The sequence below is a fragment of the Cinclus cinclus genome, chromosome 11, assembly GCF_963662255.1.
Source record: "Cinclus cinclus chromosome 11, bCinCin1.1, whole genome shotgun sequence".
NCBI classification, from domain to species: domain Eukaryota; kingdom Metazoa; phylum Chordata; class Aves; order Passeriformes; family Cinclidae; genus Cinclus; species Cinclus cinclus.
The window spans coordinates 3,085,332-3,112,670 of record NC_085056.1 but is presented as its reverse complement, the minus strand read 5'-3'; the positions used below and the strand labels follow the sequence as shown (position 1 = coordinate 3,112,670).

At 46.5% G+C, this 27,339-nt stretch overlaps 1 protein-coding gene across 2 annotated transcripts; it reads left to right on the top strand.

Moving 5' to 3' along the window:
- Nucleotides 1-1,261: 1,261 nt before the first annotated feature.
- Nucleotides 1,262-23,769, top strand: LOC134048262 (hepatocyte nuclear factor 4-beta-like). 2 transcript variants are annotated; one of them, XM_062499935.1, is made up of 11 exons: nt 1,262-1,376; nt 1,692-1,695; nt 7,373-7,573; nt 9,474-9,568; nt 16,795-16,901; nt 17,916-18,071; nt 18,690-18,777; nt 19,559-19,711; nt 21,402-21,638; nt 22,434-22,547; nt 23,633-23,769. In XM_062499935.1, the coding sequence occupies exons 1-11, from the start codon at nt 1,262-1,264 to the stop codon at nt 23,767-23,769; spliced, it is 1,407 nt and encodes a 468-aa protein (XP_062355919.1). The 2 variants fall into 2 exon arrangements, with proteins under 2 accessions (XP_062355919.1, XP_062355920.1); XM_062499936.1 differs by lacking the exon at nt 1,692-1,695 and having other exon boundaries at nt 7,402-7,573.
- The last annotated feature ends 3,570 nt before the right edge of the window (nt 23,770-27,339 follow it).

The following is a 27,339-nucleotide window of genomic DNA, read 5'->3' as shown; positions in this document are numbered from 1 at the left end:
GCCAAGACTCTTTTTCTGGCAACACATCTCCTTGTTTCTCAAGACTCTTCTTTTCCTCCAGATTCAACAGGATGTTGACCTGGATCTCTCAGGACAGCTCATGTAGAGGAAAGACCCTCTGACACAAAACCACATCACTGGAGAGGGCACTGTAATGTCAGAGAGGGCATCTGGGAGATCAAAGTGGGAATGAACCAATCATTCCAAGCTGCATGGCTTTGCATGGCTGAGTTTTATTTCCAGCCTTTTGAAGAACAGCTCAAGAGTCTTAACAAGGAAAGAACTTTTGTGTAAAATTCAGAAAATTAAAAAAAACCCAAAACCCAACCCCAGACCAAACGCCATGGGCCTGAGGGGGAAAAACTGGAATTGAATTTCTGTAACACGGACCATTCCCAGAAAAGCCAGGCGTGGGCCAGCGTGAAATGCAACACCACTCATCTGCAAGGGAGTCTGCCCACTTCCTCCCAGCCTTCTCCATTTTCATCATTTGCCAGCGTTTGAACCTTCCACGATGACAACTCACCAGCACAGCCCAGCTCTTCCCCAGAGGGAGCTCTGGGACACTCGGGCTGCCTGGAATCAGGAGGAAGACGCAGGTGAGAGGGATGGAGGGTGGTGGGTGGAAGTCACCTCCTCCACCTCGCCTCTGCAGCAGGGTGACACCATGTGTATGGCTGCAATGAAGCCTCGTTTTCCCCCTTCCAGCTGCAACTCAACATGTGAGCACTGTGGTGCCTCATGGAAATGACTCAGGTTCTCAACGCTGACCTGCCTTAATGGTCTCCATTCGGTGGGACATTGATCTATTGTCCTCAAGAGCCTCAAGTGACACCATTTGCTCTTCCCACAAGGGTTGGGAGGCGACAATGGATGTTTGGACGTGACCACCGCTCTGCTCTGGCAAAGTGACACATGTGGGCGATGGCCTCTCCTCAGCCCTTCTCAAAATGTTTGTGCAGGAGCAGCCATAAATGGGGCTGTATTGACCCAAAGATGCAATCCAAGGCGTTTGAGCTAGGTCTTATCTGCATCACCTTATCAGGAGCGAGAGCGCGAGATGCACCCCGGGAAGGGAGGGGACTCTGCCAGAGGGTTTGGCCTCTTCCCTTCTGTCCTGGCACGGGGAGGGGACTACAGGCAGAGCTGGGTAATGATTTGTCATCGCAAGGAGCGGGGTGTCTCTCTTTGCAGAGGAAACCTTGGCCGTGATTGACAGTGGGGCTGTTTCTGCCACTTCCCTGGCTGTTGTCAAGTAATAATGAAGCTTTGTCAGTCCATCATGGACATGGATATGCCAGATTATGTCGACTCCTTGGACTCCTCTTATACCATGCTGGAATTCGACAACCTCCGCGTGCTACCCCATAACACAGGTGAGACTTTTATTCGTTTTCCCTTGAATAAGCTCCACTACTTTTGTTATAAAGCTGGACACGGGAAAGGCTGGTGGGAGGTATGGGGCAAAGGGTGGAAGGGGTAATATTTAAGCAGCTGACCTGTCAACCCCTGCTGCACCCCTGGTGATGTTTGGGCTGAAACGTGACCCTCTCTCTTGCTGGTCCTGTTTTGGGTTATTCTTTTTGTTGGTGGGCTGAACATCATGCCCTGAAGAGCCCACCAGGTTTTGTAGATGTTGGTAGAGGTCTTCATGGCATTCCCTGGGTTTTTCCTGCTGTATTGCTTATGAGAGGAGTTATTACCAATATTTCTCGTTCAAATGTGTGTTTCACTGCCATATACACTTTCAGTTGGTATTTAATCCTCGGGAAAGCACAGCGTCCCACATGGCATTTGTCACTGACCGTGTGCTCTGCTTAAGATGGTCCTGGGAACTTGAATTGAGAAGCAATATCCAAATAATTTCTAGTTTTATATTCCTTTTCTGGCTACCAAGATGGTCCAACAGTTTTTAGGGCACAAAAGGACTTGGCTGGGAGGCAGGAGTGTTTATATGCCGAGACTTCCGCTTCGTTCACAGGAATAAAGCATTTTGTGTGGTGTTTAACTTTTCTGCAGCCAAAAGTACTCTGACATAAAGTGAACTCCATTCTGTGAAATCAATTGCTGGCCGTGTAAAAATAAAGGGCATTTTGGTGATATTGCAGGAAACCAATAGTGCAACTGAATGAGATCCCAACGTTAGCGATCCCCTTGGAGAGTTTGGGCAGCCTTTTAATTTGGTAAGAAGCTTAGTGAAATTAAGATGGGATTTTCACATTTGCTCATTAGCTGGCTCATCAAAAGAAATCAGCATTTCAGTAGGGATATCACCTACAATATAAAATGATTAAGACATTATTGTGGGGCATGGAGGGAGGTCAGAAGACAAGTAAAGTTATAAGGCCCAAAGGCACTTGAATTTAAAATTGCCTTCTGTAAAGCTCTATCTGCCCCCAAATCAAGGATTTTCCATATTTATAGTTTTTGTAAGCTCCAGATAGACTGGATCTTATTCTTGCAGAAAGATTTCTATCTCCCATCCTACTCCATAAATGTCATTTAACACAGATGTTTCGCTTTGTCACTTCCTGTTGAACAACAAGATATTTTTCACTCTTTGAAGCAGCACAAATATCCTGAAAATTCAACATAATTTTACAAACGAGCCACCAACGCCTCTTTGGGCTGTCTGTTGATTCATGCAGTAGAACTGACAGGTTGAGTTTTTTTCTGAACTTTATCGAACGCGATATTGTGTTATTTGTTTAGCTGTTAATGACTAACCAGCTCTCTCGGGAAGTAGCTGCTTTGAAATTAGCTTGTTTGTCTTGGGTAAGTGTCCATTTCTACGGTTTGTAAAAATAACTTCAAAAAAAAGACCTGAAATGGTCATGCATGGAAATCTAGTGCTGTCCAGCTGAGTTTAGTCCCCTGCGGTAATTTGAAATCACAGTTCCCTTGTGGCTTCAGAAATATTTTAAATTTTTTTGGAATCGAGAAACAATCTCATTTTAGGTATTTTTTATAACTATACTGGATTTTAAAAAGATTGTTTATATCTCTCCTAAGGTTCATCTGTATTTTCCCTACTAAATGATGACAGCTTTGCCCTCTATAAACAGGAAAGGATGCAATATTTATTTTGAAGGACTCAGAGCAGTCTCTTACCTTCTTAACAATTCCAAAAGTGCAAATTATAATATTTTCAAATAAGGTCATTCTTTCTTGAAACCAACTCTTTCCTTCTTCAGAACATTATTTCATCAAAATTTTAGTTGGATTAACTGTGTAGAGCAGTTCCTGTGCCTAGATGTTTCTTCTTCAGGAAGCTGCTATCCTTCTGAGATTTGCCCAGATATGTATTTTGGATTCTCTACCTTCAAAGAGCCCATAATTTGCCAAATATTTTGAGATTAACTCACAATAAAGAATAGAACACTATGGGAGTGATATAAAAATATTTACGATTTAACTAGAAAGACTGGCAAATGGAAAGGAGCAAAAATCCCTGCTCATTCTGTCTTTGTGAAATCTGTTGTGACAGCAGAAATTTTTCCCTCCTGAACAAATTTGTTTCCTTCACCTTGTCTAGCACTGCAACACACATTCTCAGCTTTTGTGTGTGGTTAATGCCCATTCCCTGGCACTCTTGTCAGAGTTGTCTAATTTTGGTGAGGATGTGAAGCATTGTTGCAGTGCAGCCCCAATTCTTCATTGGAGACTTGGGGAGCACTTTCTCCCGTGGTAGTGCTCATGGTCCTACCTCAGCACCCATGCTCCACACTGATCCTTGGGGCTCTGGCACAAGGTTGGTGAAATCTTTCCCAACCCTGCTGGTCTGACCCAGTTCAGACCATGAAGAAGCCACCAGAGATGTTTTGGCAGTGATTTACCACCCCTCGAGCTGCTTGGAGCAGCTCTGGCCTTTCTGGTTGGCACCTTCATCATTACTCCCATAGGATCTGGGATCACTAAATCACAGCTACGTTTCATATCTCAAAAACCCTTCTATTTACTAAAAGCTGATGTAGAAAGAGGCTGACCTGCACGTGGCCAGGGTTTAAACCCCCTCCTGCCCTACATTTGTGTGCACATCTTTCACAATGCTAGCTTTGGCACCACGTTTGACTGTGTGTGTTCAAGCCCTAAACCCACACTTGTGATCTTTTCGCATTCTAGCCCAGCACATGTAATTTGGGGATTTGTTAACTGCAAATTATGTGCACCAAAATTTGGATTTCCTGGTCGATAAAAGCCACCCTGGAAAGTACTGCAAGAAGATTCTCTTTTACAATGTGCATCTAGAAGAGCTGTAGCCAGTAAAGGAACTGAAAGGAAAAGTAGTGCAGGGGTCAGGTATCACGAGAACATCCTCAGTGTCATTTCTTGTCACTGTAAAATTGGCATTATCATCTCAGCCCTGGTTAGGCAATGATTTACATACAGAGGCAGTAGTTACCAATAAATCCGTGTGCATTTCAGTTGTGAACTTGGCTGATCCCAAATCTGGGGAAGCCGCTGGTGTGCTCTTCTCAGCCTTAGGGAGCTCCCAATCTGCACAGTGATTATTTATAACTCACAAAAAATGGTCAAAACTTCAGCTATTTCTGCCAGTGAACCTTGGGGACAGCCTCAGTGAGGGGTCTGGTCACAAGCAGAGCCTCAGCTCAGCCTGGAGCTACACAGAGTCAAGGTGAGTCGTGGTCTTTCCCCAGAGAACAAAATCAAGTGTATCTCTTCAGCAGAGATTTCAAAGGCACAGCACAGGAACTGTTCAGGGATCCTGGCCTTCCTCTGCCTTGCCTCTCAGAGATCAGTCCAAGAAAATCCCAAATACTGGGGAGGTTTAAAAGCTCTGTTGAAAGAGTCTCAGAGATCAGTCCAGGAAAATCCCAAATATTGGGGAGGTTTAAAAGCTGTGTTGAAAGAGTCTCCTGGTGCCTGCAGTATCTGTTGTGCCTTGCTCTTCTCTGAGCTAATTCTCATTTGGAACCCATCATTAGCTGGTGACAGGATTTTGTAATTAAAAACTGTGATCGTAATTAACGTGCGTTCTGGCTTAGGGCTTTCTTTTTGATTAATTAATGATCTATTAAAATTTCTGCTCACGTTCTGCCAATTCAGCTGAAAAGGACACGTGGCTCCCTCCCAGGGTTTTGAACTTTTAGCTGTGGAGCTGCTGTAACACAGAGCCACAGAGTCACTGGTGGTTTGTTTGTGCTTCCATGGATACAAGTGAGGGCAAAATTTGGTTTGCTAATTTCCAAGGGCTCTCACACACACAGTGCTGATGGTTCCTCCTCCTGGTTTAAAGCCAGGCTATTAATGTCTTCCTTATATCAGCAAGCAGATTCTCACATCCTACTCACATAAAAGAAAAAAACCTACTTTTCTGGTGAGTAAATGTTTTCCAGCATCAGGAATATTTTACAGTCTGGACCTAGTTGAAGGATGAGGGTTTGTTGGAGATCTAAACTGTTTAACCTTGATTCCTCTGAAGTCTAGAGAAAGCATGAGTGGAGTGAAGAGGAAATTGGCTGCTTTATCTTCATTTTGGTTGTGCAAATTTTTTAAATGGAATCCAACACGGTGCATTTGTTTATGGTCATATGCTCCTTCAAAAAATGGGTGGAACAACAGATGTCCAAACGTTCCGCAGTTATCCTCAAAGGAATATTCTGTACAGTTCATTTAATACTGAGTTATTAAGTAATATAAAATCAAGAATCATTGCAATAAAAGTCCTAAAAATCAATCTAAATTGCCTAAACACCTTTCACATGGACAATGCTCCCAAACGGCCAAAGTGTCACTTTCTGACAAATGTCAGAGCTGGGAGAACCTTACACAGAATTTGGGAAGAGGCAAATCTCAATTCCTGTCATTGTGACCTAAAAATTATTTTGATGCTGTCATTGTTTCTTGTGTTGCTCCCATCTTGCTATAACTCACTTATTTACTCATCCACACCCCAGAAGGTGAATATGGACCAAAAGGGTTATTTTAGGAGGTGATAGAAAGTCTGAACTTTGCATTAGTGAAGTCTTGGCTAAAAATGTCTTAGTCTCAGCCTTAGCTAAGAAACTGTCCAGATTTTGAAAAACTAAAGCTTTGTTGGCTTTGTTTTTTTTTGTTTTGTTTTGTTTTTGTTTGTTTGTTTTTGTTTGTTTTGTTTTTGTTTGTTTTGTTTGTTTGGTTGGGTTTTTTTGGGGGGGGAGGTGGTGGGTGATTACAATTTTCATTGCACAGCAAAATTTTCACTATAATTTTTTTAATATGTATTCACACACTAAAATAACCTGCTACCACTATCTCTCTCTCTATGTACATTCTGTGTGTAAATTACCCAGAGCTATTTCTATGCATTACAGATTAGAAAACTCTCTCTAGGCAGATCAGATGTCAATTCCTCCCCTTTGAGTAGTTTTCTCTAAGAAGCTGCTAAGCTGATCTTTCCCCATCTCTGCTGTGAGGATGTCCCATCCCAGAGAGGCATCAGGGTGTGCTTTGTCCCAGGGATTTTTCCAAGGTCACTGGAGCACAGGACGGGCTCCCCTGGAGCACAGAACCTGCTCCCAGAGGTGTGATAAATTCATAAAACCCTCCTGCAGCGAGTGCCCAGGTCAGGCTCTGCAAACAGCTGGGGAGATACAAACACTGTCAGCTGCCCTCTTCGCAAGGGTCTCCTGTTTTTTTCCCTCCCCAGGCTGTGCCTCAAATTAGGAGGATTAAGAGGGCAGTGAGTCTGGAGGTTAGGGCAGAGGGAGAGGTTCCAAGGGGAGTTTTCAGCCGTGTGTATGCACAGGGCAGGCAGGGGCAGAACTATTCCTGCCCCAAATGAGTGGGTGCAAACAGAGGACATGACAGAGGGCATTGATATCACCTAATTAAAGGTCCCTAATTTAGAAGTCTGATGTTCATGCACACCTCTGTTGTTTTCCAGTGGAAAGCAGTGGGCCTCTTCAGAGAGAATTTCAGAGGAGAGATCAGACTTGGAACTAATGTGATCGCTGTGGGAGCTGCTATCTCTGCCTTCCAACTGCAGAGGAGCTCTCAAGAACAGTCTTTTATCTTCAGCACCTCTGTCATGGGCATGAAGTAGTTCATCCTTCCTGCCTCTGCTGTTTCTTCTCTGCATTCTATTTATTCAAGCTAATGACCTCTTTTTCCATTTTCTTCTGTGGGCAGCAGCTTTGAACCATATTCTCCAGGTATCTCGTTGAGGAGGTGGCTCCCCATCCCTCAAAAACATAAAATTCACTTACAAGTGAGATTTCTTTATATCCCTCCAGGAAAGAAGTGCTAACTAATACATTCAGGAGCAGTTTGGGTTATGCAGCTTGAAATCTGATTGCTGAAGTGAAGGAAAAACACCAACACCAGAAGCAAAGGAGCTGAGTTTGGGAAGAGCATGCCCTTAAACTCAGAGGTTTAATTGTCCCTGTTCTCCGCCCGCAGAGGCCATCGCGGCCGAGTCGGCAAACACCAACCTGCTCCCCAACGGAGTCAACTCCCTGTGCTCCATCTGTGGGGACAGAGCCACTGGCAAGCACTACGGGGCCTCCAGCTGTGATGGCTGCAAAGGTTTCTTCAGGAGGAGCGTCCGCAAGAACCACGTCTACTCCTGCAGGTACCAAAATTCAGCAATTGGTAAACGTGGTTTCTGGGGGAGGGAAATGATTCGGGGTGGGGTTCAGGGGATTGTGTCTCAAATGCCAAGTTGCCACGCTGTGAACTGCAGTTTGGTTTACAAGGAGTAAACTCAGTCGTATCTCTAAACTCAGTCCTATCTCGTTTGGACCCTGAGACCTTCTGTGGCACCGAGCAAGGCACTGAGTGAATTCAACGTCACTGCTTTCCCCATGGTGTAAATCAAGGGAAACTCACAGACCTGAGAGTCACAGAATCACAGAATGAAGTAGGTTGGAAAAGACCTTTGAGATCCTCAAGTCCAACCTATAACGTGAAGTTTGACTGGTGTGTAAAATACATAAATATAGACCCTGAGTGTGGAGTGACACCATGACCTCCTCACAGGGCAGCAAGGGGAAGCCAAGGTGGCAAAGGACCAAAGCTCCAGAGATTTCATCTTTCTTGCTTTTCCCAGTAAAAAACACCCAAGGCATCCAAGGATCAGTCACCTCCAAAGTCCTCTCCCAGCTTCTCCATTCCTGTTTTGAAATACAATAGATTATGTACACTGACTTATCAGTGATGATTTTATGAATATTCCGAGAAATAAGCGTCGACCAGAGATGATTCACATCCACTTTGGCACACAGGTATACATTTTTGAGAGATTTTTTGCCAGGAGGAGGCTATAAATTATAAAGCTGCTATCTTGATTGTCATTAGAAAAATGGTATTTATTTTAGCACAGGAGAAAGTGGAAAGAAATCCCAAACCTGAATACACTTAAGCCCTTCATCTCTAGTTAAAACCTGGAAGTTTTCTTTCTGTTCCAAAGCTTTTTCCTCCTCTAAGGGAGGAACATTTTTCCAGTGCGAGTCAGTCTTGCTCACAATGTTCCTGGTGCCCTTATCACTCCAGGACACACCAGCCATGAAAGACACCTGAGCTGACAGCAGTGACCATCCCCTTACACAGTGCCCATCCCATAACTGTGGGATTCCTGCTGGAGGAGATGAACTCCGCTACTGGTTTCTTGGAAATCTCAGCTGTCAGTGTCCTGGGAGTGGAGCTGATGCCTCTCCCCAGGAATCCATGAATGTCTGTGATATTTGGCAGCTCAGGGAAGATCTACAGCATTGAAGCCAAGCTTGTGTGCAAGCCCTTATTTGGTGAGCTCAGCCCAGCTCGGAGCTCTGCTTGTGGCAGACATGAATTCCTCTGAAAGTCTTTTGGACCTTTGTACCTTTGGCTTTTTACCAGTCTGGGAAAGTGCCTCAGCTTTTACAACCTGATTGTGCTAGAGCAAGCCGCATCATCTCCTCTCTGCATGGAAGATTCCCCTTCCATTGTTTCACCCACCATGGGGAGAGCTGCCAGGCCTGTGTGGGCCACCCCTGGAACAGCACAAGGGTTCCCAAATCCCCATTGAAAAGAGGAGGAATTAGGAGGCCACGGGGCTCAGAACAAGGCTGCAGACTCAAAGGGCTTGTGGCCCATAATGCATTTTATTCTACGCAAATTGTAGAATAGTTAACAAGTGAAATCAGACAAACCCCAACGCCAAACACCCAGAAACTGTCTGGAAGTGGGAGATGGAGCTCCTTCCAGAGCACAGCTTGAGTCACAGTCATGTTTTCACAGCCAAAACCATCCCAGCCCCTGCAGGGTGGGTGGTCTGAAGCGGGAAGGAGCGGCGGTGGGGAAGAGGAGATGCTGAGCCAAGCCAAGGTTGATTCAATCCATTTCTAGCAAACCTTTGGCTCTTCTCTAGGATCAGGCAGTGTGGAGCTCAGGGAGGTCTGGGGCTGTACTTGGGGCTGTATTTGGGGCTGCTCAGGGTGAGGAGATCGCAGATGCCAGGCTGGTTGCTCCATGTTGTGTTTCCCATCTCCTCCCAGGTTCAACCGACAGTGTGTGATAGACAAAGACAAGAGGAATCAGTGCAGGTACTGCAGGCTGAAGAAGTGCTTCAGAGCTGGCATGAAGAAGGAAGGTGGGTGCAAAGAGACATTTCAAACCTTCCTGCTGCTGTCTTAGGCCCTGTTCCACTGCAGAGCAGGGTGGGGAGCAGCAGCAGCACTGGCTGGAGAGATGATGATTGTGTGTCACAGAGAGGTATTTTTTATTGCAGCTGAAAGCCCCATTTGCCATTTATTTTATCTCTGTTTCAATGAGAGCCTGGTGACATTATTCACCCATCCTGTGAGGCTGTTCTTTTAGCGCTGGGAAAGGGATGGGCTTCCTCGGGGTTTATTTGGTCTCTAAGTGCTTTATAATAGCAATTTTCTCTCTCCATACCCACTGGTGTGACTCCTAATCCCCCCTGTGCCAATCTCAGCGAGGATCTGCCACTTCCAATCTCATAAATGCCACCAGCTTGCTGCTTCAGGTGGCGTGGTTGGCTCGGCTGATGCTCACGTAGCTGCAAGCAAGGGCAAGGTACAACCGAGCACGGAGCCTTCAGGAGTGGGAGCCTCTCCCCCATGCCACAGGGCACACGGGCAGAGCTCCTGAGCAGGGTGACTCGTGTCCCCCACAGCTGACTCATGCACCCCAGCAGATGACATGACTCAGAGAAAAACCTTTTGGTTGTGTTGCTGGGACAGGGTGAATGTGGAACCAGCGCTGAAGGGCCAATCCCAGACTGGCCAACACCTCGTGTTGCACTTTTGGTTAGCTGGACTGGGGAGATGGAGAGGTGTAGGGTTTGGTGACTACCAGGATGTGCCCCTTCTAAAGGAAATTCTGTCATGGTGCCTAATGCTCTACAGGAAAAAAACATTTCTGTTAACCTGTCCCTAACAGGTTAACCTTCCCTGGGGAAGTCTGGGATCTATCACAGCTCTTCTGGTCTCTGCTTGTCCAGTTCTGCCCACTGGCCCTGTTTTACTGTGATTGTCCTTGTCCACCCAGTGCCTGACAAACTGGGGGCCTGACCCAAGGTGCAGGTTTTTGGGTGATGCTTGCACACTCTTCACCCTTCATTTGTGCTGTTTCCCAACCCACTGGCAGCTAAAAGATGAGGGAGCAAGAAAGGAGCTTGAAAGTTTCTTTCCATGTCACCAAATTCACCCAAGGGGTGTAATTGTGGCCCCACTGAAGCCAAGGGGAAATTTGTCATTCATTTCTGGTAATTTTACTGGTGATGAAATGATCTTTCCAATGTCCTGACCATATGTTTTCCTGGATAAGAAGGGTGTCTTGAAATTTGGCATAAGTCATGGATGAAGCAAAAATGCTGCCTGGTTTAATTTAGGAGAAATGGAGTAAATAGAGCAGATGGAAAAATAAATAGTGCTCAGATTAATAAAGACCAAATTGAAGCTGATCTGGTCAGTTCTGGATGGGATAAAACCAATTGCCAATGCAGCAAACTGCACAGCTTGGGAAGGCTGAAATCTGGTTATCAGATTTATTCTTTGAGCTGAAGCATGATTTTTATTGGTTTTTATGGTAAAAGTTATAAAACCTTGGCTCAGGCCTCCATCACTGAGTGCAGCTTGATGACTCATTTCAAGTTCCACATCGTCACATTCCTTGAAACTTTTTTTATGAGAGCAGTCAGGTTGTGCTCTCAGAAAATGGTCCCGTGTTTGGCAAGGAAGATTTTAAAGCACCTTGAGCAACTGCTGTGCAGAAATAAGCTTAGCTGACCAGAGCTCTACCCCGAGCACATGTGCAGGACCGGGAAAGAAAAGTTCTTGCACAATTGTGTGCACTAAAAGAACACAGCTGTTTGCTTTTGGGTGGTTCTAGATTAATATTAAACAGTATTGCGAAGCATTAGGGAAAAGGAGAAGCCGTGTCTCGGATGGAGCACTATTGGAGCGTCCAAATATTTGTACAAAATCTTTTGGAGCGTGCAGCGACTGGGAGGTGGCAGCGGTGACATCCACGCTCTGTCCAGCACTGGCACAGCCCTCTTTCCCTGGCACATTCCTTTAGGGCCAGCCCTTAGAACGGCAGTCGGAGTTTCCAGGGTGCGGCAATAGCATTGTTGATCCGCAGCAGAGGGGAAGAAGGGAAACGATCCTTTTCCCAGGCTGGCTGTGACAGTACACCTGGGGTGGGGTCAGCGGGGCTGTGCCACCCTCGCCCGTGCCCCACTGACCCACTGCTCAGTGTCTGTGTGCACAGCCTCGCAGAACTTGCTGTTCCCTGGCAAAGCTAACTGATAAACAGGAATTTTGGATCCAGAATGTTTTTGTTTTTTTTTTTTTTTTTTCTTTTACCCCCAATCCTCCTGTGACACGTTTGGATATTTCTTTTTTTTTTCTCTCTCTCTCTCCCCCTCCGCCCCCCCTCCCCCCCCCCCCCCCCCCCCCCCGCCTTTTGGAAACTTTTCTAGTGGATAAAGAATTACAAGGAGCTGTGTAGCCTGGCAGAAGGAAAATTTCTCCCTAAAGATAAAGCCATATAATACAAATACCTGAGCTACTTGGTGACCAGGTCTGCCTGGGACTGTAGGATTTTTATCTGTGTCAGGGGAGGTTTAGGTTGTGTATTAGGAAAAGGTTCTTCCTCCCGAGGATGGTGGGGTACTGAACAGGCTCCCCAGGGAATGGTTGAGAAAATTGTCTGTAGGATCTTAAGATTGCCTTGTTTGTACAGCCAAAATTCAATCCTACTTTCAGGAAGGACCAAGAGTGCCCCACACAAGGACCCCACACCTTCAGGCTTGTGACTTGAGATGGGATCCAGGTTCTACCAGCACGAAGGAGAGCAGGGAAGGGACAAAACTTGAGCCTTGTGGAAAATCCAGTTCCCAGATTTCCTAGAAAATAGCTCGCTCAGAATCACTCCTATCCCAATTGCATTTTTGGTCTCAATAATTCACTTTAATAACAACCATTTAAATTAGGATGAGAGGAGAGGGAAAGCTTTGCCTGAACAAAAAGTCCCTCTTATGTCCTAAGCACCTCTATGATCAGGATCCAAGATTTTACAGGAGATTCATTCCTTTGTTCTTGTGTTGGAGTCAAGGCTGGGACTATGCCAGAGGGTGGTCTGGATGTTTTGGGGATTTTCTGGCTGTTCCCCCTGCCTTTCTGTGTTGGCTCAGAAGGTTCGATTTCTATTGTCTTGCTCAATGCTACCAGACAGGTTTTTGGTCACTGCAGCATCAGTGCCTGAGCAGAACACCAGGTACTTAAACACCCAGAGAAAACAGTGGGATTCTATTTTTAGTATCTCCCTGAGATCATGTTTAACCTCGAATAAATCAGCAGGGTGTGATTTCTCAAGTGAGCCAGGTCATCCCCTCACGTGGAGCTGAGTGCCTGAAAACCTGGAAGCCTTTTGAAATGCCAGTACTGCACTGCCAGGATTCAGTTTTCTGGTAGGGAAAAAAAAAAAAAAAAAGAAAAAAGGGGTTAATATTTAACCTCTCATCCCCTTCAAATAATCTATGAGTGTGCATGAACTTCTTTAGTTTTATGTAGAAGTAAAAGGAATTGTTGTACCACTTACTGCTGCAACATAAGGAGGAGGGAGGGTCTGAGGCTCTTCTTTGTTTATTATTGTGAAATTGGACAGGTTTATAGGATGGTTTTATTAGTGCTTCACAGGGCCTCTATCTTGTTTCATACCTTTTGTTTGCACATTTCTTTTGCCAACTTTCAGAAGGCTGGGACTGCAGTTTATTACAAAGAAGGATGGAAAAGATAAAGGATCTTCTCTGCCTTCAGTAGTCATAAATCAGCCCACTAGCCCATGAAAGGATTAAATGTACATGTACCATTGGGATTTATTTGCGAATAAAACACACCACACCTACAAAATCCGAGGTAGCTCAGGGAAAAAGATTATTTGTGGACATAAATTAATCAGGCAGCAGGAGGAGTAAATCTGTTGGTGAAGACAGAAACACTGTGAGCACTGCTGAGTGCAGCATCAGGGACCTCCCTCCTCCCGCTCTCTCCGTGCCATTTATCACCACATTTCCAACCCCACCAGCATTAACCGAGGCTGGTTTTAGTGGAGTAATGATGGAAACACTAATTCCCGTGTAGGCAAAGCCTGAACCTCCACATTTGCTGTGGAGTTACTGGTTTGCTGCTCTCCCAGTGCCTGTGCTCCCATTTACTGGGCTCCCTGGAGGTTCCTCACCCCAGACTCTGGCCCTGCGTGGCAAGGCAGCAAGGACAGAGTTTGGGAAGCAGGGGCTCACAAAAGCCTTGTGAGGGCTCCCCTGCGTCACACACAGAATATGTTTGTTTTCCCATCTGCTTCCCACAGCCGGGACAATTCCCTGGAGGGAGACACAAGCATCGTTCTGCCCTCTCTCCCCTTTCCCTCTGGGAAAGCCCACCCTGTCCCTGGCCAGCACCATCCTGGGGACTCACTGATGTTTGTGATGTTTTCTGGCTTTGGGAATGTGCAGAGAACAGGATTAGAGGGGGGAAAAGAAAAGCCAGCAAAAATTTTACCAGGCTCTTCGGGAAATAGCAGTCCCTGGGAGACAGAGGGATCCAATCCTCCACCCAGATCCCGGGTTTTTAGTCCTATCTGCAGGTTTGTTGCATTTTAAAAGCCAAGATCACATCTGAGCCCAGCACCCCCAGGGCCAGCACATCCCTCCAGCACTCCCACTGCCTCACCAGGAGTGACCTGTCCCTTCCCTTTCACAAACACAATAAATACAGCAATATAATCGCTGCACAGTAATAGATTAATTTTTGTGGCAGGTGAAACATTAACTCCCCTTTTTATCTAATTCCATCACATCTTGGGTGCTCTCAGCGATAACACCCGAATCACCTTGAGAAAGTCGCTCTGTACCATCCACTTACACTGGAAAATGGAGCTTATCAGAGGATGAGGGAAGCACTGAAATATGTGCCATAAAAAGATGCAGGGGGAAAAACAGGCTGAGACTTCTTAAAGGAGTCTGTCATGGGGACCAGGTCTGCCTGGGACTGTAGGATTTACGTAACATCAGATGTGTAACTCGATTGGAAAGGTAAAACTTGTCCTTTTTCGTGTAAGTAGGCAGAGCCCCACCCTGAGAGCATGTGGGGGAGCATCTGATATAAATCCAGGTGTAAAAGCTTGGATGGGGATTTTACAAAATAGCCAGTGGTGACACAGGCTGGGTCAGGCTTGTTCTTGCTGTGTGCTGGATGCTGCCCCTCACCCTTCTGGTGGACCAATAAAACCCATCAAGTGTCAAGATTACGGTTCCTATAGCCACCTTCACCTTCAGGCTGACCCTCCCCTCATGCACAGGGCACCTTATGCTGCTGTCTGAGGACCCTCCCAAAAGCTGTGGGTTTTTTTTTTTCTCTAAATCGATGATAAATTGTAGTGTCCCTAATCTGAAAATGCTCCAGGAATGTGTTTGTGCATGGCACCTTTCAGAAATGGATGCACCCACACAGCCCCTTGCAGGCAAGGCTGGCTCTGAAATACAAAGTCAGATCCCCACACCTGATCCTGACAGCAAGGCTGAGCCCCAGATCTTGGAAAATAAACACTGCACTCTTGTTGATAAAGGGAGGCATTGATTTTTGTTACTGCTGCTTGTTTTCTACCCTTTCACTTTGTTGGCCCCTCATCAGAGGCTGGTTAGGAAAACAGAGCAGTGGTTGGACATGAGCTGGCAGAAAAAAAACACTTTCCCTCAAATTGCGCAGAGCAGTGGCCACGTTTTTCCTTTGTATGAATTACCAGGAATGAGTCCTGATGCTCTAAAAAAGGACACAGCATCATTCATAAGAATGATGGCAAAATAACTCTGCTGATTCTGCAGAAAGGGGAAAAAAAATGCTGGAAAAATCTTCTCCAGTGGCCACTTTTGAGACAAACCTACAGTGTTCTACACCCGAGGGGTTAAAGCCCAGCGTGAGTCGTGCTTTGGCTGCTCTGTTTGAGTCATTCCCCCCAGATAAAGCAAAAGGAGCCTGGGACTGCTGGACGAAGGAGGAGGGATGTGCTGCACTGTCACCACATGCTAAATCTTCCTGCTCCCTCTGCTTTAAGGACATGACAAGTTCCTTTCCCAGCTCTTTGTAGCCAAGATCTGTGAGCTGCCAGGAAAACACTGAGTGTGTTCAGGCTCCTTCCCCAGCCCCGAGCTGCTGGACAGAGGCAAGAGGGCTTGGGGGAGAAACCAACACTGAACACAGGTTGGGTTAAGTCTAAATTCTCCTTTTGTCTCTGCTGCTGCTTCACTCGATGGCTGCAGTGGAGGTGAGTCAGCTTTCAGAGACCGTGTTTTAAAAATAAGCTGCTGAAGTGCAATCCATGCCTTCTGTTCCCTGGGCCGGTGGAGCATGAGGCTGGGCAAAGGATGATTTAAAGGGTGGAAAGGGCCTCAAAAATCAGTGGGTGTTTTCCAATTCACCATAGTATGTCCAGCAAAGGGTCTGGTGACAAACCCTGGCTTGGTGCTGTCTTTATCTGTCACTGCTGTCAGGGTTTCAGGCTCGCTGACATCAGCTGTGTGATGGGCAGCACTGAGGGAATGGTTTTAAGGGGGAAATCAGTGGATTTAAACTTCCTTTTCTTTGAGCTGCCTTCATGGAGTGACTTTTTTTCTGTGTCCCAGGAGTGGTGATGTCCCCTGGGATCACCCTGCAGGGCCAGGGGATATTCCAAGGCTGCTCTGAGGAGGGATCAGGGGGTGCTTTTCCAGCACTGCCATGAGGTGAGGTGCAGCCCCAGGAGCACCCTGCAGTATCAGGAGATCAGCACAGGAGCCCTGAGTGCAGCCATGGCAGAAGGGATCCCAAAAACTCCAGCAGTGTGGGTGTACTGCCAGGTGGAGAGAGGTGACACCAAACCCCTAAATTCCCCCTGAGCTGCATCAAATCCAGCAGGACTAGCAAACATCCCGTGGGTGTTGCTCTGACCCCCAAATGGCCTCATCTCCCTCCTGTGCTTGGTCTTCTCCCTCTGAAGTGGCCTTTTCCCCTCCCCAGATCCTGTTTATTCCAACATCCAACAACAGTGGAGGGGCTTGCAGGAGCAAAGCCCCATCCACTCCTGTTTAGGGACCACAAGGAACAGCAGGCACTGGATGGGGGGAAATTTCTCACTGACACAAGCACTGGGATGTTCTCACTGACACAAGCACTGGAATTTCTCACTGACACAAGCACTGGGATGTTCTCACTGACACAAGCACTGGGATTTCTCACTGACACAAGCACTGGGATGTTCTCACTGACACAAGCACTGGGATTTCTCACTGACACAAGCACCTCTCTCTTGTTTCAGCTGTGCAGAACGAGCGTGACAGGATCAGCATCCGCAGAAGCAGCTATGAGGACAATGGCTCTCTCTCCATCAACATCCTCACACAGGCTGAGGCCATGGCACAGCAGGTAGGACACGTGGGGACAGCCCCTCCAAACGGGTCCATGGACCTCAGCACTTCCAGCCTGCTAAACCATCCAGGGCTGGATGTTTTTTCTGCCCTTGGATGGCTCCTGCACAAACCCACAGGGAAGAGAATACAAAATATCCAAAAGCAGGCAGGAAAGATCCATTATCAAGGCAATACATCCTGCAGGGAGCAGATGCAGCCTTTGGTGGGAGATAGAAAGCTGAAATTCCAAGGGCTGAGGGATGTTGCAGAGCCCAGGCTCCCTATACCCCCAGCCTAAATTGTTGCTGCACCCCTAACATCTCACTGCATTCACACAGAATTTTATCCTTCCTTGCTGCACTCTCTGTCCTGCTCCAAACATAATATTCCAGTCATGGTTGATTGTATCTTTCCTCATAACTTCTTTATCAGAATAACAATTTTAGGGCAGAAAAAATAATGTGGATAAATCCTCTGGGCTTCAGCTGACGCTGATTGCTTTTTTATTTCATGCTTCACCATTAATTTCACTCTAAGCGTCCTTTAAATTCTTATCCAAATACCCCTTCTGCACTGGAACACACGGTCCAGATGTTGCACATTACATGCAGGAATGAGTCCACTTCCTTTTGAAAAATTATGGTTTTTAACCCCCTCCCTGCCACGCAGCCCTTTAGAGATCAAAAAGGGAGTTTTGTGATCCTGACAGCAACTTGGGGGAGAAAGGCTGGAACCATTTCATGGCTGGCTGGAGGGATTGGTGGGAAGCTGAGACACAGTGCTGCTGGCTCCTGCTAGGAATGGGAATGTTGATTTTGTCCTGAGGCAGAGGAGGGCTGGGTGTGTGTTGGGACTGAGCACCACCTCGTGGAAGCTGCTCCATGGGCTGTGAGCCGGACACAGCTGAGCACAAGTGTCCAGCCACAGCGGGAGCATCTTCCCAGGGCCCTGGTGGGACGGATCCTTGCTGTGGAGGGCGATAAATCAGCGTGGATCTGGTCCAGACACAGCTGGGTGGCTTCTCTTTCAGTATTTATCCCTGAGCCCCGTGCACAGCACAGACATTTCCATGAAGAAGATTGCCACCATCAATGATGTGTGTGAATCCATGAAACAGCAGCTCCTGGTGCTGGTGGAATGGGCAAAATACATCCCAGCCTTTTGTGAGCTCCCCCTCGACGACCAGGTAAAGTCAAATGGCTCTTCCAGGTAAATCCACTGCCTTTGAAAGGAATTCCCAGCTGGACCTTCCATGGGAGAATCTGGCATTAAGGTACAGATCACCCTATGCAGAGCTATAAACAACAGGAGAGAAAGAGGGACCAATTAAAAATAACTTCAGTGGCCAAGGTCCCTCAAAATACAGAGCTGGTCACTCTGACCTGCAAAAATCCGGTCAAAAAATTCTGACTGGTGTCAGGCTGCTGTAGTTCTGAATTACAAGGCAATTCTGATTTTGCCTTTACTGCTACCTAAAAAAAAAATAAATATAGAATTTGTTTATTTCAAGATTTTTTTATAGTTTATAGTTTATTTTTATAGAATCTGTTTATAAGAACTCAAATTACTCAAGCCCCTCTTTGCTCTTTTAGTTGAAAACAGCTTCTCATTTAGTTTGCCACGACTGTAGCACTTCTCCAAGTGAACATACTCTGATATTTTCTAGCCCTGAACAGAACTTTATCTGTAGATCTGCCAGATCTAAGCAAACACCAAATGGGGATTAATTAAACAGCAACAGCTCAGCACTCCATTCTTTGCTTTTCCAATATAATCTCGTTTCTTTCTGCTGTGCCACCTCCAGGTTGCTTTGCTCAGAGCCCACGCAGGGGAACATCTGCTCCTCGGGGTAGCCAAGAGGTCCATACCATACACTGATTTCCTGCTACTAGGTAAAGTAGTGAAACACCCTCCTGCTTTTATAATTCACCCCTCCCAAGTCATTCCCAAGCATTCTGCACCCCTGAAACCCCCTCTGCATTCTTGGGCGTGGGCTGCACATCTGGGTGGGGACACAGTGCAGGAGAATAGAGTAAAAAGGAGCAAGTAAATTCACTGGGATTTTTATAACTGTTCACTCACTGCTTTGAAATTGTGGATGAGAAAGTCTTGCTATTTAAATGGCATCTCAAACTGGGTTGTCTTGGTTGTGTACCTGAAATTGCCAAGGCCCAAGCAATGAGGCATTTGGGTACAGATATTTAAAAACTTAGCAGAAATGTCTATTAAAAATCACAGTGCAAATAGGTGTTTCCTTGTCATGTAGCTCTCTGCCACCACAGGTGGGATTGTTCTTGGAAAAATGAGAATACTGACCCTGAAAGGCTCACATTAAAGAAAAGTGAGAGAGATAACTTTGTGCGAGAAAAGAAAACCAAAAATAAAGATGCAACTCTGCTTACAAACAGATGCTCGATGTAACACAGGGCACAGCAGAGCAGAACGTGGAGCAGGCTGTGTGCACAGAGTGGGTGCACTGACGTGCTGCTGAGATAAATAAGGACCAGGGGGGTGAGATCCAGGCCTTGCTTCTCACTCGGGGATCAGATTATAAACCTGCCAACTGGAAATTGCTGCAAATGGCATTGGGTCTATCGGGCAGCCCTCCTCGGGGTAGCTGCTGGATGAGAGCACAGTCAGAGCCAAAACCTGATGGGGACTCTGTCTTCCCAGGGAATGATTTCATCATCCCAATGCACTGCCCAGAACTGGAAATCGCTCGTGTGGCCACCAGGATTTTGGACGAGTTGGTGAAGCCCTTGCGGGACATCCAGATCGACGACAATGAGTACGCCTGCCTGAAAGCCATCATCTTCTTTGACCCAGGTGAGATTCCTTCTGGCTGCCAAGCACGGGGCTTGCACAGCAGCTGGGGGCTCTCCAAAAAGCAAGGGAAACCCTGTGGAAGCAGCCCTACATCTCACCCTGCCTGTGCTGTAATGAGCAATGCTCAGTAGTGCAGTTTGAAGTCAGAAGTGATCTATTCCTGAGTGTTTGACCCTTTAGCGAGTGTGAACTCCAGCCAGGCTGATGTGCAAGGCCCTGCAGGACCTGGGCTGCTTCAGGAGCTTGGTTTGGGAAAGCCCATCATCCTGAAATGCAGGAGATGATCATTAAGGATGTACATGCCTGTATTAATTATGTATAAGCAAAGTGAGCCGAGCAAGCAGCAATGTGGAGCATCCCCAAGAGTCCAGAGAGCACCATCTAAAACCACAGGGAGCTGGGCTGCTCAGAGTACCCAGAAATATCAGGGATCTGCTAATGGATCTTGCTGGAAGCCAGCAGCAACCCGGGGCAGGGCTGATCCACAGGCTGGAGAGCAGAGGAACACAGAAAAAACCAGTTTGTTTTGATGCTTTGCTGCGTTTATTCCAGAAGCACAGGGGATTCAGCCTCAGCCCAGGTTCCAGTGGTGTCTGCTGGAGCTCAGGGAGGAGATGGGAGAGCAGTCCCGAGTTCAGACAATGCCCTTTTGTCTATTAGCATGCAGAAAGCAGACCACCATCCATTAATTACTGGGGTTTTTGCTGTATTCACTGATTCAGAAATCAAGATCCATGAGTTTCAGGAACATTGTGAACTTTGGCTCACCAAAGGCTGCTGTGAGCCGAGTAAGGGCCACATCAAATGATTTTTTTCATCAAATTGATTTTGACAAATTACCTTCTCAGCTGATCAGTGTCCCCTTGCAGCTTTAGATCAATGTGACAATGAGGTGCTGAGGCTTCAGCTGGAAGGAGGAAGTGTGAAGTGAAGTTCATCCATGCTAACGAGCAGGAATGTCCTCAGAGCTTTGTGCTCACACACAATCATTTGTTAACCACTGTATCTAATCTCTTGGCGCTACAGTCCCGAAAATGTGGTGCCTGTGGATTCTTTGCAGACAGTGAAGGAAATGGTGCAGTGATCCAGAAATCTCAGGTTTCGATAACAGCAGAGGCAGGAGTGGGAGGCTGTAAATGCCAGCACTTCACCCGACCCAGGCACAAATTTATTTGCTTAAGCCAAGCTGGACCAGTGGTCCTTGAAAAAAGGGATCGACCACAGGTGAAAGGCAGGAGAGCAAGACAGGAACCTGATGCTGCAGTGAGTGTAATCACAACATACAGGCAGTAAAACCACTTGCATTTACTGGTGGCAGTTGTGACTCAAAGTTTTCAGGGAAAAATTCCAGGCTGTTTCCTTGGGAGGATAAATATTTTAACTTCTAATTTTTTCCCCTTTGCTAATGGCAGTAGGCAGACACATCCATGTGAAGCAAGCTTCTATTTTCTTACCGTTTCCCTTCAAACTCTCCTCAAATTACTGTTCCTCCTCTAATTACTGTTCCCCCTCCAGCTCCCTTCACTGTTTCCCTGCTCCATGTGAGATGTGAAGCAATGGCAGCCCAACCTGCCAGCCGACCTCGGACACTCTGCCAGAGCATCACTGCCATCTCATCCTTTTCCCTTGCCTGACAGGGCAACATTTTCCTGCACAGGCCAGCAGTTCACTCCATTTTCCCTTTTCCCAGACTGCAAAGGCCTGAGTGAGCCCGGCAAGGTGAAGAACATGCGCTTCCAGGTGCAGGTGAACCTGGAGGATTACATCAATGACCGCCAGTACGACTCGCGGGGCCGCTTCAGCGACATCCTGCTGCTGCTGCCACCCCTGCAGAGCATCACCTGGCAGATGATCGAGCAGGTGCAGTTTATGAAGCTCTTTGGCGTGGCCAGGATCGACAGCCTGCTGCAGGAGATGCTGCTAGGAGGTAGGAGACCCTCCCGAGGAGGGATGGCAAAGCTGGGTTATGTCAAAACTGTTGCAGGGCTTCGTGTCTGCTGGGGGGTGGATGGGAGGGAGGATGGAGGGAAAGGGTGTTGAAATGAAAGACAAAAGGTTTAGGTGGGATACTGGGGAAAAGTTCTTTTCTGTGAGGGTGGGCAGGACCTGGCACAGGGTGCCCAGAGCAGCTGTGGCTGTTCCTGGATCCATGGAAGTGTCCAAGGCCAGGCTGGACACTGGGGCTTGGAGCAGCCTGGGACAGTGAGTGGCACGGGGTAGAAATGGGATCAGCTTTCAGATCCCTTCCAACCAAAACCATTTGATGAATTGTAGCTTGAAGGGTCCTTCCCACTCCAGTCCAGCCCTGGAACCATTCTTTCCAGCCTAGCTCTGGAAATCTGGTGAGATTCACAGCAGAAGATCCACTCTGTGCTGTGGCACTTGACTTAGGCCTCCAACCTAACTGAGGCAGTTTAAGGAAGACAACACATCCTTCGTTAGTTTTGTTTGTGCAGAAGTGATAACTTTATGGGAAAACTGGGCAAGAGCAGCACTTGGGACACAGCCCCGGGCAGAAGAGTGCAGCTGAAAGCCCAGACATCCCAGGGGGCTGTGCCTACACAGCAAGGCTGAGAGCAAAGAGGAAGGAAGCAAAGATGAGCCATTAACCTTCACCCACAGAGGTCTTCCACATCCTCTGGATGAAAAAGATTGAGCCCAGAGCATCTGGCTTGTCGGGAACTCTGCAAGGAATGATGACTCTTCCCAATTGCACTTGCAGGAGCCACTGCTGATCTCCAGTACCAGTCAGCACCTCCCAACCTCAGCCTGGATCCACTGCCAGGACACGTCCTGCAAAACAACATGACCTCTGTGATCCACACTGCTCCAGACCGTATGTCCCCTTTTTAATGCTATTTACATTTTTTACTTTATTTACAGCCCATTTTACATCATTAGTGACAGCACAACCAAGGAACTGGGCAGCAGACACAGTTCAGGAAAAAACCCTGATTTATTTATTTTAAAAGTTTATTTATTCATTTAAAAATAAATCTAAGTTCTTTAAGTTTATTGAAGTAAATTTAAGTTTAGTTAAGTTCTTTAGGTTTGTTTATATGAGTTTAAGTGTTACACTGGAATCAGAGCTCACAGCCCTCCCTGGCTGACTCCTTCCCATGATTCCAAAGAAAATTTAGCATTTTTAATGGTAGAATGACCTAGGGGGGTTTTGAGATGTTACTAAAACAACACAAGATGGAAAAAAAAAGGGTGAGAAATCAAGACTGGGTGTTTCTATGGATTTGGCAGCACTGGGAGACACCACAATGGAAGACAGATGGTTATTTAGAATAGATGGTTATTTATGGCAGGAGTTCCCTGTGGTTGTTGCCAAACAACAGGACCTGAATACAAAACCATCTTCAAGCACCCTGGGCACTGCTGGGCTGTGGGTCAAGGCATTTATCCCCTGTAGGACCATGCTGTTAAAAAAAAGAAAGTACAACAGGAGGTGTAATTTAACAACTGCCATGTAATCACAATGTCCTGCACTCACAGTCACCCTCCCTCTGCCTGTTACAATCATTTACTTCCCGTAGTGGATTTTGCTGTTTCTCAGCTATATAAATGTTGCCATTATTTATTTTAGGTGGCTTTTATTTAGCTTTTAAGCCCCTTTCCAGCAAAGGAGATCAGAGCAATGCTGTGCTCTGTAAATGAGGTACAGAGGGGCTGCAGGTTGAGCCCCTCTCTGACAAGGGGATGAAGGATTGGAAAGCAGCTGGGGGCATTCCCCAAGTGCAAAACACCAAGAACTGCTCCATGTCTGCCAGTCCCCCCGTGCCTCCTCACAAACCAGGAAAGGAGGATGTGCCAGGATCCCCCAAGCTCCTGCTCCTGGGTTTGTAGGATGGTTTGCCGATTTCTATGGAGCAGCATCCAAGTCCACGTTAATTCTGTTTCTTTTCTCTCCCACAGCATCTCCTGAGACATCCCTTCCATCTCCTTCTGCCAGCACAGGCAGTGAAGACTATAAACTAGGCTCTAGAGCAGGGCCCAGCACTGTAGTGCAGCTCCTGCCTCAGACAGTGATGCCCAAGCAGGAGATTTTATAGGGAGAGGAGGAAGGAGAAGCTGGGAGCGATGTGGGAAGCGTGCTGACAGTGAAACGGGCCCTTTCTCTTTGCAGAGGCCAAGCACAGCTCACCCCTGCCTGCAGCTGGAGCTGCTCCCAGCCTTCCCCGCCCGTGAGCCCAGCACCAGGGACAGCAGAGGAGCCTCAGCACGGGACCCCCACCCCAGCACCCCATGGCACAAGGACTGGGGTTCATGCCCCCCTCAGTAATGCCAGGACTGCCAGCTCTTTGGGTTCTCAGTGTTTGTGGCACTGCTCCGTGCCAACGTGACCCTCTCTCCATCCATCCCTCCATCATCCATCCATCATCCATCAATCCATCCATCCATCCCTCCATCATCCATCCATCATCCATCAATCCATCCATCCATCCATCCATCCATCCATCCCTCCATCATCCATCCATCATCCATCCCTCCATCATCCATCCATCCATCCATCCATCATCCATCCATCATCCCTCCATCATCCATCCATCCATCCCATCCATCCATCATCCCTCCATCATCCATCCATCCATCCCTCCATCATCCATCCATCCATCCATCATCCCTCCATCATCCATCCATCATCCCTCCATCATCCCTCCCTCCATCATCCCTCCATCCATTCTAGTGCCTTGCACAGCTCCTGGTAACCCCTCATGCACACAGCCTGGCCTGAATTGGGATGAAAATGGTCCATTCCCATCACAAGTTTCATTAATTACACTCCTTTTTCCCCTGTTGTGCTTTAGCAAAAATATCATCATAATCCTCAAAAAGCCTTATTCCACCCAGAGGGGCCTTGTCCCAACAGGGCAGCCAACATTTAATGTTGTCCAGCTTTTTTTTTTTTTTTATGAACAGAAATGCTAACATTTTGCTATTTGCCATAATTTTCAATATATCCAGAGTCCATTTGTGAGCCAGTGGATGGACTCTGCCCTGTGAGCACATCTAACACCAGACAGCAGCAAAGATTGCTGCCTCTCACCCTGGCTGCTGCTCTGCTAAGCCTCCAAATCAAGGCTGACTTATCCCAACCCCGGCTTTGTATCTTCCACAAACTTTCACTGCAAACATTTTTAGAAGAAGTGCCCCAAAATACCTTTTCCCAGTATACAGACGTGATTTTTCTGTAGTTCAGTATTTCTTTGTAATGCCTGCAATGTGGCTCTAAATCAGTCAGAAGGAACGGGCAGGTCTGTGAGCCACTTTTTATAAAAAGGGTTTGTATTTAAAACAAGGTGCTTCTGCCTTAATGTAAAATTTAACCATTTTACATTAAAAATTTAAAATTATTAAATTAAATAAACCCAGTGGTGGGATTAATTAATTAAATTAAATAAGCCCAGTGGTGACTACACAGCCTCAAGAGTTCCCAAAGTGCTGTCGTGCTACAGAGTTGATTTGAATGAATGGGACTTTATTAAAAAGCAAACGATCAGGTTTCCACACAACTTAAGCTCACTTGTGCACCAACCTCTACCAAACAGCCACTGAGGGCCCAGGAGTGGCCATCCTGAGCACTGGGACACGATGGAGAATTCCTGCACTAATTCCCTGAGCACTGGGACACGATGGAGAATTCCTGCACTAATTCCCAACCCACCCCTCCCTGCTGACGGCAAGCCCGAGCTGGTGGAGCCCAGAGGGGCTTTGGGGAGCACCTGGAGATGCTCAGCTGGAGGAAACACAATCCCAGCCACTGAAAGGGGATTTGGGAAGAGCATCCCGGCTTCCAGCAGCAGGGGAATTTCAGCACTGCCATTCTGCAGCACCAGGGAGAGCTAAAACCATCAGAGACAGGCTCGAATTTCACCTGGATCAGAATGTTTTAGTTTTTTCCTGCCTCTGATGAATTTGATCTGGCACTTTATGCTGATAACCCTGATTTGAAACAGCTCTATCTGGAAAGCAGGGTCCACTGCAGGCATTCCTGCTGCATGACAGATGCAACTGTTCTGAGCCAGCATTGCTTCCAGTGCCTCCAGCAGCTCCATTCCATTCCTCTTCCAGACATCAAATGTACATTTATACTCATTAATGATAAGGAAATAAATCTATGGGGGAAATAAATTACATATTCTTGTATTTCATCTGGACAGTTTGCCTCTTTTCTTGAATTCAAGACCAGGTTTCCAGGGTTCTCCACTGATTTCTCCAATACAGTTATCTATTTTTCATTAAAAAGGATCACCTCTGGCTGCAAAGCCTGGCTTTCACTGGATACTGATGGAATTCACAAACTAAGAAGAAAATAAAGTTGTCCATGCACCAGTGTGCAGTTGGTGAAGGTTTGCAGCAAGAATAATTTACTGTATAAAGGCCCAAAACAGAGAGTTTTGAGGGAATCTTCCTGGCTTCTCCATATCAAATCCCACTCTAAATTATACCAATATTCTTATGCAAACATAACTTGGAAGTGACTATTTTACTGAAATCATGATTTTGTTAACAAAAGAGGCTCAAAGCCATGATTTAATATTTCCCTTGTCAGGTGCTAGCTGCTTATCAGAATGGGGCACCTCCAGCAAGAAAATCTTAAGTATTTCCGAGTTATCCCTTTCCTTGCCAATTCTAATATTTGGCATCTTTAGCACTGAATCTGGGTCCAATATTAACTTTATGCTGCACTATAATATAAGGAGAAATTGCAGAAATATTTTGGAGGCGCAAAGTTTTGCTTCTGTTATTAAAAACCAGCCAGTGCTTGCTTTGATGGACAATTTCAAGGGCTCTGGTTGGGGATGACAAGAGTGAAGTGCAGGACAGGAGCAGATGTACTACTAGAATACAGGCAGGAAAAAAATTTAAAAGATATTCAGAAGACAATAACTGCTGACTAAGTGAAAGCAGCAGAATAAAAAAATTAATAATCTTGTCAAGCACCATCCACATTGAAATATGAATTGACCTGTAACCCTGCTCAGAAGAAAAAAAAAAATACAAAAACGTACAGAACCAATGCTGGTGCACTTCATTTTAGTGCTGTTCACAGATTCCAGAACCATTTTACAATCCAGTTTCTGTATTTCAAAACCCATGAAGCCACATTCTTTCTCCAGCAGCACTGGACCTGGAGCCAACAGAGAGAAGCAGAACAATTGTAGAAATTGAACATTTCTGCACAGGTCAGGCATTAAGAAATCCAGAAATGAAGTTTTGCTAAGCCCAAGGCTTCAGAAAGGATTCCTGGAACAACACTGCCATTACTACTAGAAATAAAACAAGAAAATTAAAAGGAGATAAACTGGCAGGATCCATCTGCAGGGACATCTGTTGCCTTTGGAAAATAAACAAACTCTTGCCTAAAATACACATAAACACAGCCTAGCCTGGCTGCTGTGGCACACAAACATAATCAAATCATTAACCTGCCCCAAAATACCAGCAGCACTGGCACAAATCTGAGTGCATGGATTCAGAGCTCTGAAACATCAGGGTCAAGTGTGACACAGACCCAGAAAATATCTCCAAGTGTTTTTCAGAATTACTGCAAAGGGGACATGAAGAGCTTTGAGTGCCTCCATCCTTTCCTGCCATTTGTTCCTCCTCCACCTTGCTTG